General features: G+C 43.8%; 1 protein-coding gene across 4 annotated transcripts in view; it reads right to left on the bottom strand.

Annotated features, from left to right (window-relative positions):
• Window positions 1-19,068, bottom strand: part of LOC106581775 (ubiquitin protein ligase E3 component n-recognin 3) — a 43,920-nt gene that overhangs the window by 23,765 nt on the left and 1,087 nt on the right. For 2 of the 4 annotated variants that reach the window (XM_014164064.3, XM_014164065.3), the window contains exons 2-26: window positions 17,198-17,337; window positions 16,887-17,039; window positions 16,545-16,694; window positions 16,342-16,379; window positions 16,181-16,247; window positions 15,916-16,046; window positions 15,355-15,583; window positions 15,050-15,229; window positions 13,698-13,831; window positions 13,496-13,582; window positions 13,342-13,407; window positions 13,165-13,254; window positions 10,489-10,617; window positions 10,344-10,396; window positions 10,050-10,183; window positions 9,834-9,919; window positions 9,277-9,418; window positions 7,981-8,077; window positions 6,132-6,276; window positions 5,867-5,971; window positions 5,600-5,776; window positions 5,316-5,348; window positions 4,098-4,549; window positions 2,931-3,019; window positions 475-624 (exon numbers count right to left, since the gene is read on the bottom strand). In XM_014164064.3, coding sequence (XP_014019539.1) covers window positions 475-624; window positions 2,931-3,019; window positions 4,098-4,549; window positions 5,316-5,348; window positions 5,600-5,776; window positions 5,867-5,971; window positions 6,132-6,276; window positions 7,981-8,077; window positions 9,277-9,418; window positions 9,834-9,919; window positions 10,050-10,183; window positions 10,344-10,396; window positions 10,489-10,617; window positions 13,165-13,254; window positions 13,342-13,407; window positions 13,496-13,582; window positions 13,698-13,831; window positions 15,050-15,229; window positions 15,355-15,583; window positions 15,916-16,046; window positions 16,181-16,247; window positions 16,342-16,379; window positions 16,545-16,694; window positions 16,887-17,039; window positions 17,198-17,337 — 3,257 coding nt within the window. The remainder of the gene's footprint in view (window positions 1-474; window positions 625-2,930; window positions 3,020-4,097; window positions 4,550-5,315; window positions 5,349-5,599; window positions 5,777-5,866; window positions 5,972-6,131; window positions 6,277-7,980; window positions 8,078-9,276; window positions 9,419-9,833; window positions 9,920-10,049; window positions 10,184-10,343; window positions 10,397-10,488; window positions 10,618-13,164; window positions 13,255-13,341; window positions 13,408-13,495; window positions 13,583-13,697; window positions 13,832-15,049; window positions 15,230-15,354; window positions 15,584-15,915; window positions 16,047-16,180; window positions 16,248-16,341; window positions 16,380-16,544; window positions 16,695-16,886; window positions 17,040-17,197; window positions 17,338-19,068) is intronic. The other 2 variants (XM_014164066.3, XM_014164067.3) reach the window with 1 other exon arrangement.

Here is a 19,068-nt window from a genome sequence, read left to right as displayed (position 1 = left end):
GGTGCTCTTTTGACCTTGAGGCTGCAAGTGTTCCCAAACCTCAACTAATTACTAATAAAAACATGCCGTTTATTTTCACCACAATGAATGATCCTCCTCGGTCTGGGCAGGACGGCATCGAAATTAACTCTTAGCAGAGAGAAGCTGTATGAAAACGTAGCCAGGGATCAACGTGAATGATAAATGAGCCAATTAAAAACAGCTAAACTACCTATTAAAATTAGATTTCCAATATGGTGGAGCCAAGCTGCCATGAATAACTGTTTTGGTTTAAATCGGAAAGGGCCGTGCATGTTCTTATCTATGAAATACACTACCTGTTCAAATGACTCCGTATTGCCATTTCATTAGTAGGTGGTTGAAATTGAACTACAAAATCAGGACGGTGGTGCGACAAAAGCGGATTGTGTAGGCCATTAATTTTAGTGATGTGAAACAGTGAGGGGGCTACTGGGGGATGTAGTGCAGTAGTACCTGAGGATGCCTGGAGGAGAACGACCAGGCCAGTGGGCCGGTCCTCAGTGGAAGGGCCACTCTGGCCACAGATCACACAGTCATAGAGGACCTCAGACTCCTTTACTTCAGAGGCACCCAGGTCCATGGCTGCTTCAGTGTCCGGGGATTCTAACAGACACACGACAACACGAAAGGGTTACTTTTGGTTCCTCACTTCAACACTTTATTAATACCACATTAAAAAGGCTTCATCAGAAATGCTGGAGATATCATCTAGAATAGATCCCATTTGGAGCTAGATAGCAGTTTTCCATTCTAAAAACAGATTTTCTGAGCAATTGACATTAAAACGAGGAGACAAACATATTGGAATAAGTGCTTGGAGCTCGGGGAAGATCTTGGCAAGCCATGTGTAAAAAAAAAAATAATAATAACATTTGGCGGTAATGTGGTGTGAAACTGCTGTCTTTGGGGCCGGCTAAAACAGGCAGTAAGAAAAGGCCATTTGAAGAGGTGCCAGATAAGCTTGCGTTCCTTCCTAGAAATAATACCACGCTCAATTACTTTGTTCTTTCATAATTCAGAACAAAATCAATGACTAGTTCTATTAGGTTGGACACGGGTCTCAACAGTTCCACTTCAGTGAAATAGCATGCATTTTCCCTATACAATTGCATTTTCTCAATGACAAGATAAGGGGTGGTTAAAGAGGATAAGCATTGACAAAAAACACAGGTAGCGTTCAGACATACTGGTCCACCACTCACTGTACTGTACTGGAAAGGACTGTGCCTGGCGTCAACACTTCAGCTCTCTGCTTGCTCTGTCCAAGTGATTGGCGTGGTGCTAGAGATTAATATATATATATTTTTTTTTTTAATGTTAAAGATTTTCATTTGAACAGCAAATACGGCATAGAAATGTCAACCCGTGTCGGAATTGATTTATTGCGTCAGGTGGACTGATCTCGAGAGAGGTCAGTGTGTTCCAGGGGAAATGAAAACAGTTTGCATTAGACGGAACAGCTCAGGCCTCAGGCCATCAGTGCACGCCGAGCTGGAGACAAGGACACCGGTGTTGCTATGGAGGACGACTGCCTTGCCATGCTATTTTTCCCAACTCATGAACAACATACGTGTAAAAATCTCGCAGTCAACACTGTAGCGTGATTGAGTGAGGATAGTTGTAGTGACAAATTGAATGCTTTCAGATGGCATCCAATGAAGGATGCGGTGGTATTTTTAGGTATTTTAACTGCTCAATCGTAAACAAAATCACTGTCCAAAGTCATTTACATACGAAAATCTAGATCATAAACATTCCAATTTAGAACCCATAATAAGTCATGCTACAAAATCCATTTAAAAAGCAGATGCTCGCAACATCTGTTGCCCGAGTCAAACGCATGAATGCTCAGAAACAATAGGATCATATCTTGAAACGCATGAGCCTCACCGTATTCAAAATGGTCATCTTTCATGTGGCACACAGCTAGGAGCGAGAACAAACAGCGTAAATGGGAATTCAAAAAGGGGGGTTTTGTCCTTGCGCATAAAAACACAAGACATCATAGTACCCGGATGCCGATCTTATCTTGGCTTTAGTTTTCCACAAAGCCCATAACCACTGCGGCCAAGTGCACTGGGAGATTCATGTTTGAACAGATGCTTTCACCATTGGACCTATTTGCCTTGTCAAAATCCCAGCGCAAATATTCATATCCTCTGTGACCTTTGATTCAATCTGTGAAACAAACATAGCTCATGAGAAGCCAATGACCAATCTTTATACTGATGAGATGGACACGCGAGCTAAATCCATTCAATAAATGCAGGGCATTGTCAGCAGGGACACCTGCAAAAAGATGGCGAAATCACTACTCAAACAATAGTACGTTTCTTCAAAATCTGTGCAAATAGGCAAACTCCATTTACATTGTTAACCCCTGCCTAAGTGTTCCTTCTGATCACAGAGACCATTATTCATCCACTAACCACACTGTGTCAGGATCGTCCCTGGGAGTCCATACCACTATTAGTGCTTTGATCCTCTGTGCACTCGACTAGCACAGCTCCAACCCCAGGGGAGTGCTTTCCTCTCATTGCTCCTAACAAGTGTAGGTAGTCCATGGGAGGGCCGAGGGCTGTGGCCAGTGTCACCTTGCCACAGTGGGGGAAAAAAAGCTAAGCTTTCTTTCCTTCAAAGACTATAATGGAACGAGTCCATAAAATGTCCTCAGCATGAGTGGCGTGGAGTCCACTTCAATGTTATAGCGAACCGGGCCCCGTATCCAAGAAGTCCTAGCATATATTGCACCATCGAATAAATCTGTCAATACATAAGTACAGCTAGAAGCTTGGAAAGGTTTCTGATAAGACTGGCCCAACATTCACAATAACTCATAGATGGGGGAACAATAGGAATGTGCCTTGAGAATGAGAAATGCTGCTGGACCAAATGAGTCACTGCCTTACCAACATCCATGGCTGTTTCCATGAAACTCTTCTGTCTGGAGGCAAACTCAGCCAGGAGTTTCTGCTGTCTCTCTCGAGCCCGCTGACGCCTGAACGGAAAACAAAACTTCAAAAATCACAGACGACTTCCATATAAAAACTGCCAATCAATACAAAAAGTCAGTCATACCATTTCAAATAAGTGTCAAAGCGTTGCATCGCTTGGATATAGTCGGGAACTTGTGGTGACACCACCACACATAAAACAAACCAAAAATCCTACAGTTATTCTAATCAAAATGTGTACTTAAAATAGAGTGATGAGGCATGTGGCCCAGGCTTCCATTATTTTGATGCAGGAGTAATGCCTATTCTCTTCACTGATTGGGTTAACCCATCGCCATAGCAACAGTTTCCATGTGTAAGTGGAAATGCTTAGTTATAATAATGCACTGAAAGCCCTTCTCTCAATGGCTAGCCATTAAAAATCACCACCACTCACCAACCAGTGCATTACCATTTCCAGACAGTGACTGGTCTGCCCGTTACACAATGCTTGTTTTTCCTCAGACGCCGCCACAAAGGCATACTAGATCATGCGAGATTGCCTTTGTAGCATTGGACACTGATACATACAAACTAGAAAGTAAGAGCCTATTTTGAGCAAGGCTACAGTATGTGACTGGGTGCCGGGCTGTGAAGGTGATTATTTCCCTAATGTGGCTGGCGGTAGATCCTGTGCAGACTTCCAGGGAGCAGGGTTGACTGTAAATAGAGACCCCTAATAAGAGGACATAAACAAATGGTGACAGGAGCGTCACAGCTCAGTAATTCCCACTGACAGCTTCAGGGGCACAGACAGCCCGCCTGAGAAATGTGAAGCACCCCCTTTCAGCTTCCTCTGCCATTGGCTGGCCCACAGTCGCCCTGGCAACAGCCCGAGAACAAGGCTCTACGCTGATTGAATATATATTTTGTTTTCACAAATTCATACTCTGCAGATGTCCTTTGACCAACTTAAAAAAAAAAAAAAACGTGTTTCTCAATTCAAAAGCTAATAAAGTCCTCACATTGAAACAGTTTAACGTTGATTATTGGATTCATTTTAAGAGACGTAAAATAAATAAAAAAGTGGCACCACACAAGTTGATGATGGTTTTGCAAACGGAGTGGGAGCCTGTAACAAACCTCTCCTCCTTATCCATGGTCTTCTTGGCAGTGGGGCTGTTCTTCTTGGGAGCGACGGGAGGAAAGACCTTCCCACAGATCTCCTGTATGCTGCGCTTACTCTGGTGGCTACGCGTGGCCGCCTTGGTGAGGATGCGCTCGATGGCGGTGATGCCGTCCCCGTGGACGTGGCGGTTTGGGTTGGCGTCCATGTCCTCCAGCCAGGTGGCCGACAGCGAGTTCTGCTTGGCCGACAGCTTCTGGTGCAGCTTGATGAGCAGGGAGAGCATGCTCTCGTGGATCTCCAGGATCTCGGTGACCAGCTGGGGAGGCGTGCCGGGCGGGACCCAGCGAGTGGAGCTGCTCTTGGGCCGCACCGCCTGGCTAGCCTCTGTGCTGCTGCGGTTGATGATCTCCTGGAACTTCCTCCGGCGCTCCGCCACCAGGCTGAACACCTGCGCCTCCCGCACATTCTACCAATAGCAGAGGCACACGTCAAATCTCTCCTACACACACACACCCACACCTGCTTTCCAAACATGCAGCACAAACCATGGCCCTCTCAATAAAACATGCAGAGGGAGAGCAAGAGAGACACCCATGTGACCACCTTTCCTTCCAATTCAGCCGGTCCTTTCGAAACGCTATCTTTCAATGGAGTGTTTACGTGCACGACACAAATGCCTGCTCAAATTACAACGTCACACAAAAGGCATTTTGGCATGATGGATCCCGCCTCCCTACATTAGGAGGCCACCTTGCCATCAGCAGATGGGCATGGCACACATATCGAAGTCACATTAAATACCCCTAATTCTGCTGACTTCTCAAGAGAAACCTCAGAGTTCTAGTTCATATTCTGAGAGGAAAATTCTACCTCGCCCCCCTTAAACGTGAAAAACATTGGAACAATTGCAATGGCTTGCCCTGACAATGGATGGGAGCACTGTTAAATATACATACATCACAGTCCTGTCGGAGCGCCATCAATCAAGGTGACATGCAGTTAAAAAGCATTTACCCAGACTCACATTATACACTTAGTTTCAACCCCATCAGAGCACAACACCACTCAAAACTACCTAAATATGGCTACAAATCATAAGACATGAACAAGAGAATAACGTTGTCATGGAGGTTTTACACAACAGTCAGAAGAGAACACACTGCAAGGCCCCGAGGACATCATCCAGGTCTTCCTAGTAAGACCAAACAAACACTCAAAATGCAAACAGCTACCTCTCTCCAATTCCCTGTCAGGCGCCTGGAATTCTGTGGAGCAGAAGTACGGCAAAAACAACATTACGTAAGTGCTTTTAACACATATGACCCTGGCAAAGAGCGACCTCTCCACATCAAAAGATGATATAACAGGCTACATAATACAAAAATACCCAGTATACCGAACATATTGAAGGAGCATTACACCTCATCTACCCAGAGGTAAGCAATTCTGAGCACAGTACTATGAATACATGAGTCGAGGCAGTACCACCCAGTGTGCGGGCAGGGTGTTAACTGACCTGGCCGAAGTTGGATGCCTCGGCGCTGGTGCTGGCAGGGGGCTCTCTCTCCCTCTTCACCTCGGGGGCAGTCTCAGGCACCCTCACCCTCACGTAGTTGATGACATGGTGCAGGTTGGACAAGAGGTTGGTGCCTGGGAACCAGCTGTCATGGCAGTGCTCCTCAATGCAAGGCTCCTAGTCACAGAACATGAGAAAGGGGGTTAATGTGAAGAGCACGTAGGAAGAAACTAACGGACGTCGTCTTTGAGTGGCTGAAGGTCTAACCTCATCCTCCTTGTCCTCTTCAACCTGGTTGTCCAAGCCCAGCTCAATCAGGTAGAGCACCATGCACAGAACGTGCTCAGACATGTTGGAGTGATCCAGCCAGATCTAAAACAAAACATTACATTATAGTTCTGCCAAATTCAACCATAGGGCAATCTCCCCATCAGCTTTTATCAAAGACAATGAAATTCCTATGCACAGGTGTTTCTTTCAGGGACAAATGAAGCGATTAATAATATGAGTGAAGAGGTGTTGGGAGGGTCACCTTGTAAAGCAGTGTGAAGATGACAATGTGCAGTGTCTTGCAGTGTAAAAGCCTGTCCAGGCCTTTGTAACATGGGTGCAGAGGAGTCCGCTCTTTGTAAGGTGGCCATGGATTCCCTGTCGTGTGCATCCCGGACTGTTTCAAGCTGGAGACGACAACAAATCAAGGTCAATTCCAAGCAATAATCAATAGAGCTCAATCCAACATCACAAACGCATAGGTAAAAATGTAACATTAAATAATCTCCTGAGGAATTTACCACACGGAACCTTCCAGTCTATGCAAAAGAACAGCCGATCGGCTGAAAAGACTCAAGCTATTAGCGATGAAAGGATCGCGGTTATATAACAACGTGGCCTGGTTGACAGGCAATCCATCATATTCCAACAATGTGAACGAGTAACATAAGCCTTCTATCACAGACTTGAGGTGGGGCAATAGCAGCTTCGATATGCTTCAAGGGGGAAATATGATCACCTGGTGCCATGACAGGGTTACTACACGCTGTACTAGAACGTCTTTTTCAACATGTGACGGTCTAAAAATAGCAAAAATAAATCTAAATCATTCTTATTTCTTGTTCAACACGGATTGAATAGCTTGGATTTCTAAAATTGCCTTGGTTCAATATAGCCTACATTTGGTATTTACAGAAATCATAGAGCAAGAAAAATGTTTTATCCATTAGCCATGTAATCTTTCCTTGCCCTTAAACTGCTATTTCAAATGAAGAAGGGCTGCCAGGAGAGGACACTTCAGTATATTTAGTCACTTCACATCTTAAAGAGATCGTCAGGAAATGAACCTAACACCGTCTCTCTCTCCCACCCCAACCATCACATTTATCTTCGGAGACATCCAACCTAAATCTCACAAGGAAGGATTCTCAATTGTATTACAGCTCGCAATTAAAATATTGGAACCAACCCCTCCCTCTTCACCATGTTGGCCTAACCCCTCTTCAAGGACAGGTGGGAACAGCGAGCCAGTAAGTCACATTTTTACATCTACAGAACATTACGACCTACGCCATCACATCCTGCAGGTGAGCGACTCATCCATGACTTTATTTGATCCTGTCTGGACTTCTGTAACGCCCTTTTTGTTGGCGCATCTGTCAAGTGTCTAAACAGGCTACAATGTCCAGAAATGTGCTGCACATGTCCTCAACCACATTACTCCAGTGCTGTTCAACCTCCACTGGCTCCCCACGCGTCGACTACAAAATCCTGGTTCACATCTACCAAGCTAACCACAACTCTGGACCCAAGTACCTGTATGACCTCATTCTACTCTCCTGCCCTACACGCACCCTTCACTCCTCCTGGTCCGTCTCCCTTCAGCAGCCCTCTAACAGACTAAAAACTATGGGTGAGAGGGCTTTCGGTTGCGCGGCTCCGGAACATACTTCCAGACACTATTAGGGCTGCAGTGTCGGTCCTTCTTTAAAAAAAGGCAGAGCTCAAGACCGTGCTGTTCAGAAAAGCTTTCAAGAACCTCTGCTAATTCTGCTCTCATGTCCTCCGGACCTGATGACAGCTTTGTTTGTTATTTATTTTTTTTATTTTAAAAAATTGCATCTTGGGTCTGAGAAAAGCACTTTATAAATTAAATGAATTATTATTATGCAGGGCATGACACCCACCCGCTCGGTTTCAAACATGACCATCCCAACTGTAAAACAGAACGAATCAGAACTACATAACAAGACATACTGAATGTACTGGTAAAATAACTATGTACTCCTACATAGTCATTCAAAACCTGAAAATTATTTCATACGTTTTTTTTTGTAAAAATAAACCCTTCATTTCTTGCTGGAGACGATGAGCTTAGTGACTTAACTTACAATGCTGAGTATCTGTCCATTGCTGACTGGACATCACGACGATAGACTGTTCTGAGAATAACCATGATGGGGTCAAACTCCTTCTCCCACACCTCCGCTGGAAAACAGAAAGACCAATCCTTGAGGAACGGCTGCTTAAAAAGTCACATTGCCATAAAAATATTAGATAGATATATTTTTTCTCGTGGGGCCTCAGAAAGTAGAGTTAGCCTGCCCCCAAGTGGAAAGTGCAATGACAGGAAATGTGGAGTCGCAATGACAATCTGACACCTCCAATGACACAAACCTAATGCGGTTCTGGCTGTTACCACCTACCCACAAACCTTTCCAATGTCTTTATGCACCCCCCATCCCACACAATATCAGTCTTTTGTATGGGACGTTAAACGAGTGTCCTGACACGGTGGTCACTAAAGATCCCATGGCACTTATCGTAAGAGTAGGGGTGTTGACCCCGGTGTCCTGGCTAAATTCCCAATCTGGCCCTCATACCATCATGTCCACCTAATCATCCCCAGCTCCAATTGGCTCATTCATCCCCCCTGTAACTATTCCCCAGGTCGTTGCTGTAAATGAGAATAAGTTGACTGAGAACACACCTGGTAAAATAAGGATTAATAAAACCACCAGAACAATCATATCAGCACAGAATGGCCTCAAAACATTTTACAGACTGTATGAGGTCTCCATCACAAAAAAAAACATTTAGACTGGAAATTGGGCCAATTTCAATTTAAAACAAAATCACAAGGCTGACATTAGGATAGGACACCTAATGAGCCAAATCCTGATCTGATATAAAAAAAATAACAGCCATGGACTTAAAAATGCACTGCTCTCAGCAGCTGAGGCAATGCCCTATATTAGGTAATAGGGGAGACAAACAGTATTGATGTAACTGCCTGAAGGGCATTACAATTTCAAACGTGTACAGGACAATAATTAAGTCTTCAAGAGGGACCTCGTCTTGATTGAGACTTGTGCAAGTCCCTAGGCTTCTGCATGGGTTGAACTAGAGTCAATTGTGGTGCATGAGTGCCCTCTCAAGGTAGACTGGTGAAAAAGCACCAGTGATTATGTTGAATGAAAACAATATGCTTGGTGTTGATCCAACAAAGCTTTTGGACAGCATCTATTTATTAGTCACACACACCGTAGCAAAAACTTTTGCACCGTTGTAAAACGTTTTGAAGTGAAAACTAGAGTTTATTGCACAAATCCAGGTCCCTCCCAGTTTAGTTCTGTTCTTTACCTAGTGAACACATCCCAAGCCAGGAACTACAATAGACAACTTACCTTTAGGTGTGTACATGCCCTGCTGCATGGAACCCCCTAGTTCAAACACGGGGGCTTTGAAGTCAGCCACGGCAGACAGCATCTCCTCAAAGCTGCAACTTCCTGGGACGATCCCACTCTTGGGGTTAGGATTCTCAGGAATCTGAATATTCACTTCAGGAAAGTATGTACCCGGGCAAATGTGCAGCATAATAAAGGTGATCCCAAATAGTGAAACTGGCAAGATCGATGCGTGTTAAATGATGCAATTTTTCATTGATTAAACTAGTCACAATCAAAGTCACATGTACCAACAAGGGGAGGTCTGATGAAAACGAGGTGTTTTGGTGGGTTTCCCATTTTGTAAAACAAGGACAACACAATTACACATGATACCAAGAAAATAAAAAAATTAGCTCTTCAGAAAAAAAGGTTACTGACAACAGAAAATCTGGAGACCAAATATCCAGCTACCAACAAGTCATTATGAGAATCAAAGTGAGAACATACTAACCACGGGTAAGGCTGTTCAATTAATTATACTGTGAATAGTGAGGCTGATAAAACAGTGAGGATACGAGGTCCAACAGTGAACTGTGGGTACGGTCGTTCATGCACAGTTGGGAGACCATCTCGGCTCTGAGAATCTCATCATCTGCCATCCCTATCAACGAAAGGGAGAAATATTCATTACAAATGTATAAAAATAAAAATCGATGGATAACACTAGTGTACAAACATACCAATTGTTGTTGATGTACAATTTTCTTCTCCCTTGTTGCATCTGCACTTACCCAAGTGGATGCGAAGACTGGACAAGATGACGAGAAACGTCAAGGCTCCCTCCAGCATCGGCCTCTCCTGCTCACCGTCAAGTACAGTATTCTGGTGCACAGAGGCCATGGTCAACAGGTCCACCACTTTGAATCTGGATAAGAAATACATGTTACTGCCAGTAAAACCTCCGGGCTACTCGCCAACTAGTTACTCAAAACGGGATTTTTCAACAGGTGATGATAAACAAGGTCAATGAAGTTCGGTGAAAAAACGACAAGTCGAAAGGACTTTTCCAAAAGGGTCGACCGTACCTCTCGAACACTGAAGAGATGAAGTAGTCTGGATCTAGCCTTGAGGCACACACCTGTCGAAAGATTGTTCTTCCCAATTATTGAATGGAGTTTAGGACCTAACAATCCCTAATGTTGTAATCACCTTGAAGAAAGTAGTATATACCTGGAGCAGAAAGATGTCTGGATCGATCATAGAGTTGCAGAAGTGAGACTGCACGTAGGTCATAGCCTGTCCTTTGATCTGCAGACCATTTCTGACCCACATGTTACTGTGGATCTCCGACAGGCTTGCCTACAAGAAAACACAAGGGACATTAACATAAACTGTATACATGAACAAATATTAAGGTAGCTCCAGAGTACAGTCACACAGGAACCCCTTAAACAGTCAGTCGATGACTCCTACTCATATAGAGTGCACTCAGAAAGTATTCAGATCCCTTAACTTTTTCCAGATTTTGTTACGTTACAGCCTTATTCTAAACTTTATTAAATAGTTTGTCCTCATCTACACACAATAAATACCCCATAATGACAGTAAAAATAGGTAAAGATTTTTTTTAAATAAAAGTCACATTTACTTAAGTCCCTCTACTCTTTGTTGAAGCACCTTCGGCAGCGATTACACCCTTCGGGTCTTCTTGGGTATGACGCTACAAGCTTGGCACACCTGTATTTGGGGACTTTCATTCTTCTCTGCAGATCCTCTCAAGCTCTGTCAGGTTGGATGGGGAGCGTCGCTGCACAGCTATTTTCAGGTGTCTCCAGATATGTTTGATTGGGTTCAAATCCGGGCTCTGGCTGGGCCACTCAAGGACATTCAGAGACTTGTCCCGCAGCCACTCCTGCGTTGTTTTGGCTGTGTGCTTAGGATCACTGTCCTGTTGGAAGGTGAACCTTCACCCCAGTCTGAGGATCTGAGCGCTCTGGAGCAGGTTTTCATCAAGGATCTCTCTGTGCCTTGCTCTGTTCATCCCTCCCTCGATCCTGACTAGTCTCCCAGTCCCTGCCGCTGAAAAACATCCCAACAGCATGATGCTGCCACCACGTTTCACCGTAGGGATGTTGCCAGGTTTCCTCCAGACGTGGCGCTTGGCATTCAGGTCAAAGAGTTCAATCTTGGTTTCATCAGACCAGAGAATCTTGTTATTATGGTCTGAGAGCCCTTTAGTTGCCTTTTGGCAAACTCCAAGCGGGCGGTCATGAATGTGCTGACAACAAAATCACACAAAAATAAATCAATGGAAATCCAATTTATCAACCCATGGAGGTCTGGATTTGGAGTCACACTCAAAATTAAAGTGGAAAACCACACTACAGGCTGATCCAACTTTGATGTAATGTCCTTAAAACAAGTCAAAATGAGGCTCAGTAGTGTCTGTGGCCTCCACGTGCCTGTATGACCTCCCTACAATGCCTGGGCATGCTCCTGATGAGGTGGCGGATGGTCTCCTGAGGGATCTCCTCCCAGACCTGGACTAAAGCATCCGCCAACTCCTGGACAGTCTGTGGTGCAACGTGGCGTTGGTGGATGGAACGAGACATGATGTCCCAGATGTGCTCAATTGGATTCAGGTCTGGGGAACGGGCGGGCCAGTCCATAGCATCAATGCCTTCCTCTTGCAGGAACTGCTGACACACTCCAGCCACATGAGGTCTAGCATTGTCTTGCATTAGGAGGAACCCAGGGCCAACCGCACTAGCATATGGTCTCACAAGGGGTCTGAGGATCTCATCTCGGTACCTAATGGCAGTCAGGCTACCTCTGGCGAGCACATGGAGGGCTGTGCGGCCCCCCCAAAGAATTGCCACCCCACACCATGACTGACCCACCGCCAAACCGGTCATGCTGGAGGATGTTGCAGGCAGCAGAACGTTCTCCACGGCGTCTCCAGACTCTGTCACGTCTGTCACATGCTCAGTGTGAACCTGCTTTCATCTGTGAAGAGCACAGGGCGCCAGTGGCGAATTTGCCAATCTTGGTGTTCTCTGGCAAATGCCAAACGTCCTGCACGGTGTTGGGCTGTAAGCACAACCCCCACCTGTGGACGTCAGGCCCTCATACCACCCTCATGGAATCTGCTTCTGACCGTTTGAGCAGACACATGCACATTTGTGGCCTGCTGGAGGTCATTTTGCAGGGCTCTGGCAGTGCTCCTCCTGCTCCTCCTTGCACAAAGGCGGAGGTAGCGGTCCTGCTGCTGGGTTGTTGCCCTCCTCCACGTCTCCTGATGTGCTGGCCTGTCTCCTGGTAGCGCCGCCATGCTCTGGACACTACGCTGACAGATACAGCAAACCTTCTTGCCACAGCTCGCATTGATGTGCCATCCTGGATGAGCTGCACTACCTGAGCCACTTGTGTGGGTTGTAGACTCCGTCTCATGCTACCACTGGAGTGAAAGCACGGCCAGCATTCAAAAGTGACCAAAACATCAGCCAGGAAGCATAGGAACTGAGAAGTGGTCTGTGGTCCCCACCTGCAGAACCACTCCTTTATTGGGGGTGTCTTGCTAATTGCCTATAATTTCCACCTGTTGTCTATTCCATTTGCACAACAGCATGTGAAATGTATTGTCAATCAGTGTTGCTTCCTAAGTGGACAGTTTGATTTCACAGACGTGTGATTGACTTGGAGTTACATTGTGTTGTTTAAGTGTTCCCTTTATTTTTTTGAACAGTGTATATATAAGAGACTAACAACTGTTTGGGTATACGGGGAAAGTCAGCCTTTCCTTTTCAGGCATTGTGGGACCTTATTCACACACAACTTCTTCTGTTATGTGAGGCATTATCAAGGCATTGAAATGGGATGTGTAATGGTCCTGTACTGGTGCAATACCTGAATCTGGAGTGGATGGACCATGATCCTCATGAGCATCTCTTGGTCTGGGAGGAGACTCTCCAGGTCAAGCCCCTGGCACTTCACTGCCTGTGAGACAATAGACACAGTCAACTCACTACAAAGAGGGCTTAAAGCACCAGGAACAGAACTTAAAGGGTTGTAGATCTGCCACACCTTGCTTAGGAACATGGCGTAGTAACGGTGCAGTGGCAGGTGAAACGTCACCTGATTTGGAGCAAGCTGCAGAGAAACAGAGACCAGATAAACACTAAAGGAAACGTCGGTCTACAAAATGCTTCCTGACTGTTGTGCATATTTGCAGAGTTACCTCATCCACAAAGCCAATGGCATCAAACCAGATCTGCAGAGTCTCTAAGCAGTAACGCACCACCGTCTTGGTGTATTCCTGTGTCTCCTGCGAATAAACAATGATTCGTGGTATAATCCTTTTCGGTTCCTGTGCCTAACACCTGAATGTCAAATAGCCGTAACATGATCTGCATTACATTTAAGAGGGATATTGGACTCACTTTGACTTTGCAGTGTGTGAGGAGACCCCACATGGGTTGTGCGCAGGCCTCCAACTCGGCCGCAAATGCTGCATAGTACGTCTGGGACTCAAACTCCACGTGCTCACTCAACTCCCGCTTATTCAAGTTCATACCTACAGGACCAGGCAAGAGCTTTCAGGGTTAGTCGTTACGTAACAGATAGCATTACAGTGGTCTCATTCACAAAGACAAAGCAGTGTTAACCCAGAAAACATATTTATTGACATCTAGATAAGTCTAAGAATGGGGGGAATCCCATAAGGGCAGCTTACACTCATAGCATAACATAGTGGCACTATGCTCTCTGCATCTTGCCTAAGTAAGTGGATACTCCAACCCACAGTATCTGCGGCTAGGGGTTATTTTTAGGGTTATGGTGGACACGTAGCAGGAGTGCTGCACAGACAATTCTAATAGAGACAAGGGCCGTGTTTGATAGCATCAAATCCATGAGGCATTGTGGGTAAATGGTGACCGACTGATCTACAAATAATAATGAGTAGTTATTTATGACGCAGTCAGTCGGCAGTTGCCTGCACTGTCTGCTACAATGTTGAACGAGCCCAAGGAATAACATGCTCCGTGATTGTCTTTGTCAGGTCACATTCCTAGAAGAGTAAAATAAAAAAAGTTGCCTTCAATGTGCCATAACATCTGTTTTGCTGGACATCTTGCTCTGCTACAGAAAACAGTGACCAGCTAAATAAGCAGTGACTACCACCAATGGAAGGGAATTAAAGAGGACTAATATTGCCTCATATGACTAAGCAGATACTTAACGGGCCAACACAGACATTTTTCTCTCATTATCAAAATAATTTCTGGTTACCTTACAAAAGAAAAGAGCATCTTAGCAAAGAGCCGTTTCCCTAAGCAAGAATTTTGCTAGGAGTGGTCTGAGTGGGTAGGGAAAAATTTTAAACTAGCCATTATTGGCAGAGGTTTGTAACTCTGTTATTGGTCTATTAACCAATTTACCACCTGGTGATGTAACCAGGCAGGCCAAAACTCCATCCCACCAAAACAGGCTGAAATTTCTGGCGGTCTTTTCAAACAGCTCTTACACTAAAATTGTATTATCATCGTTTTCACGGTATTATTCCAACCTCAGTGTAGAAATATATAAAAACAAAGAAAAATCACATTTTTGACTGCACTGGGCCTCTAACAGAGACAGATGATAGTCTGATCTTTATCTATTGGAGTCGTGCTAAAATCACACCAGCTACGCTACCAGGGAATAACGATTAGTCATCCTTGAGGCAAATACTGACACTTCAACAGTCCCAGCTACCACTGCTATTCAGATTCTTAAATCCACAGGGAATTACCTTGAAAGAAGGACACAAAGCTCATCCACAGCATGAGCAGCGAGTGGTCCTCCAGGAATTTCTTCGCTACACTTTGGTGTGAGAGAATATTAATAAAGTCGCTAACTAAAGGCCAGTATGTGTTGTTCTTCAGCAGAGCCTCGCTGCAATTGACCACAACGTGGCGGCTGTTCTCTTCATCTGAAAATAACAGGGGGGAAAAAAAAGAGTGACTGAACACAATGAGGCTTGGTATTGTGGGAAGCAGTTTAGATTCACAAAGTCAGTGAAACAATCATCAGTATGGTCATTCAAACACAGCTCACCTTGAAGTTCACTTTTGATAAGGCAACTCTCCATCATGTAGAGGAGGACAGTGACCATGATGTCCAGTAGTTGACACTCCTCCGTCACGTGACGTGCTAAGTCCTCATTGCTGAACAGCTGTACACTGATATGTACGATGCGGTTGGACATGGTATCCGACTCCTGGCTTTTCATCAGAGTTTTCATGATGAACGCATAATGTTGAACAAATGTTTTCGTGAAGGTGATCTACAAAACAACAACAAAAAAGCACAACAATCAAACGGGTAATAATTGACTACATTCTGCTGTCATAAGGGGCGGCAGGGTAGCCTAGTGGTTAGAGCGTTGGACTAGTAACCGAAAGGTTGCAAGTTCGAATCCCCGAGCTGACATGGTACAAATCTGTCCTTCTGCCCCTGAACAAGGCAGAACCCACTGTTCCTAGGCCATCATTGAAAATAAGAATTTGTTCTTAACTGACTTGCCTAGTTAAATAAAGGTAAAAAATAACAGGTTCTCAACAAAGAAAAAAGAATGCAGCAGAGCCACTACACTTAGCTACAACCTGAAATACATACCTTGTAGTCTTGATCTGGCAGCATGTTAAGTAGAAAAGTAACCATCTTCTGAGGAAACTCGTACTTTATTGTCCAAAACAGCAACTCCTCCAGAAAACATTTGTGTTTCAGAGAGTCCATAATGGATGGATCTAAGGACAGAATATACATTATTCAAACTAGTGACTCCTGCCAATGTTGAGTTTCACATACAAAAAATAAATAAAAAATAAATCTGTGTATCATTCATCATTACATAGAATGTAATGCATGTTATGTAAATTACCTTTGGTTGTGCTACTAAGTTTCACCCTCTTTCTCTGTCCAATAGATTGCCCCCCATCTTGATCCTCCTTTAAGAAAAACAATGGGAAGTATTATAACTACTCTATCTATATTTCAATAGTGAGAAGAAAGACTAACTATTCTGATCCAGTATTCACATACCTCTTTATTGGACTCAGAGCTGGATGGTGCTGCAGCTCCTAAGGAAAACAGAGCAGAGACAGATGGCAGCCATTCATTATTTCCTTGATTAATGAGTCATTGAGAAACACTACTTCCATTATGTGTCCATACTACAACAAATGGTATGCTATCAGGGACTCTTATTTTGAGTTCCAACTCCTAAAGAAGGGATGAGGTCTTACCCAGTAAGCCCAGAGCCCCTGTCTCAGAACCTCGTGTGGGCTCCGCAGCCCCAGTCTGGGCCTTTTGCTCCACAGACACCAGGCCTGAGTTCTTCAGTGCTGACAGGTAGTTCTCGTAGTTCTTTTTTGCAAATACATTCTCTTCTTGACCTATAGGGCATATTTACATATGAGATATGTATTAAACTAACAGACATTCATTAGCATGTGTGGAGCATTGAATTATTATAGTTTGGCAATATTGATTAGTATCATGTCACCTTTTGATAGTTTCTCTCCCCTCAGGTCAGAATAACACATCACTCAATGGCACTATGAGTAAGTGGAAACAGACATATTTACCCATGCTCAGGTCCTTGAATGTTTGCTGATTGGTTAGGATCTTTGTCAGCACAGTTCTCATTGCTCCGCCCATCTTCGTCAGTTCTTCTAGGAAGGAGATCTGGGGCTCCAGCTGCTGTAAGACCTTCTGTAGGTCCCTCTCAGTTGATGTGTCTGTGAGAGCAAGGCATGATAAATGTTGTGAAATATAAATGTGTCAGATCGTTGGAAAATAACTTTCAGCACAATGTTTTGTTCTCCGAGGGCTGTTTAATTGCAATCAGGTGATTTTAAGGTATCCTGTAGACATAGTGTGATGCTGTTTCTCCCACCTGGTTCAGTGTATCCATCCCTTAGGTACTGGATGATACAGATGATGAAGCGAGGTAGGACCATCTCTGACATCAGTATTAAGTCTCGGGGGACTGAAGGAACATTCTCCCCGGTTCTTAACCGATGCCGTCTGCAAAACCTGACAGAACAACATCCATATAGGTTCATTTCATAACCAAGAGAAGTACCTAAAATAAATGGTGGTAGTATTAGGGAACAATTACTGGACAACCTATCTAATGGACACTAGCAGTGTATTTTGTCTTCCTTTGATAGTGCAAGATGTGTATTTTAAGTTAGGCTAGTAGTATATCTGACTGCCTTGAATAAAATGTCATGCAATGTCATCCATCAGACAAAATAACTACAGAAGAGTAACCTAATAACTTAAAGGAATGGTGGGGAGTAAGCTGCAAAGAAGATATGTCAAAGCAACTGCCCCTAAAAAAAACAAATTCGAATTTAGAAAAGAACCTGTGTGGCATCGATATGAGTCAGAAACATTTATTCTGTCAAAATTGACTAAAGTGTAAATAGTGTCATAATGTCATTGTTGTCCAAAACTGAGTTTTGTGGGACTGGTGATCGTGACTGCGTCAGAACACAAATGAAGGTTCGGTTCGTTTCAATCCTGCCCACAAGTATTCATAACTTCGGAGTGCAGCTGCAAGACCCAATCGTAATGCCTGTGGTAAATGTGGGTTGACTTTGGTAATCCCTATGGGGCTAGTTACAGACCGTCTGTAAAATACACCATGTATATAGGACAATTATAAAATTCCAATAATCCAAATGTCTATGACTTAATGTATAGTTGGTTTGAGTTAAAGTAATTCATAGACAAATATTGAAATATTTAATGAGAAAATTAAAAAGGTGCACAAAATGAAAATATTGTCTTGTTATTGGTGGTCCCTAACTAGCCCCAGAGATAGGCTACCGAAAGGCTACCGAAAGTCAAACCAACTTTGCAATGGGCGCACACCAGACTGAAGCTAATTGGCAGAATAATTTGGTTAACTCTTCCCACCTGCAAACACACACCCACATCAAACCACACCAAAACCAACTCACGTTTGAATTGAACCATGGCCTCTAACATTTCTTAATTAACCAAATCTAAAAATATATTTTTTAAAAGAGGTAAAATCAGGAACGCAGTCACCCTTTAAATCTAAACATGAGCTGATATGTTACAAGAAGTGATCGAGTCATTCTGCAGGGAAAAATTTTAATTATCCTAGAAACCTTGTAGGATTAGTTCATTTCAATAGCACAGTATTTGCATTAAGAATATAAAATGCAAACCTATAAAATGCAAGTATTAAGGTTTGTTCATTTTGATTCTTAAAGGTAAACTGTTTCTGTTGCGAGAGGTAATAAATACACCTCTGCTGTGTTTATAGCCATTGTTCAAAGCTGTGTGTACTTGACTAGATTGCTGGGGTTGGGTCCTATGACAGGGACGTGAACCAGCCTCTGGTGTTTTGTTAGCAAGCTAACGCCCAATTTATTTATTTTCCAAATAATTTGTATTTTAAATAATCACATCAGAGCTTTTTCAGAGCTCCAATTCGTGAAAAAAAAGATCCGAATTGGGATGTTTGTCTAAACGCAGGCTAACTAGTGCCCCCATAAAATAATTTTAGGTTTTGTATACCTAAATCTAAAGAGTAATGGTTTTCCAATCAATAGCATGTTCAGTGACAACATACATGTCAGTACATCTAAGGGGACCTGTCAAAACGGTACAGTTGGATGGTTTATTGCTATATAAAACGAGACTCAGTAAGGCAGTATACTCCCAACTAGGTAAAACTTTGCGAACTAGCTGTTAGCCAGCAAACTAGGCATTATCATGACGAACTAG

Source organism: Salmo salar, chromosome 21, assembly GCF_965601325.2.
Source record: "Salmo salar chromosome 21, fSalSal1, whole genome shotgun sequence".
In the NCBI taxonomy this organism is placed as follows: Eukaryota; Metazoa; Chordata; class Actinopteri; order Salmoniformes; family Salmonidae; genus Salmo; species Salmo salar.
This window is presented reverse-complemented; position numbering and strand designations above follow the sequence as displayed.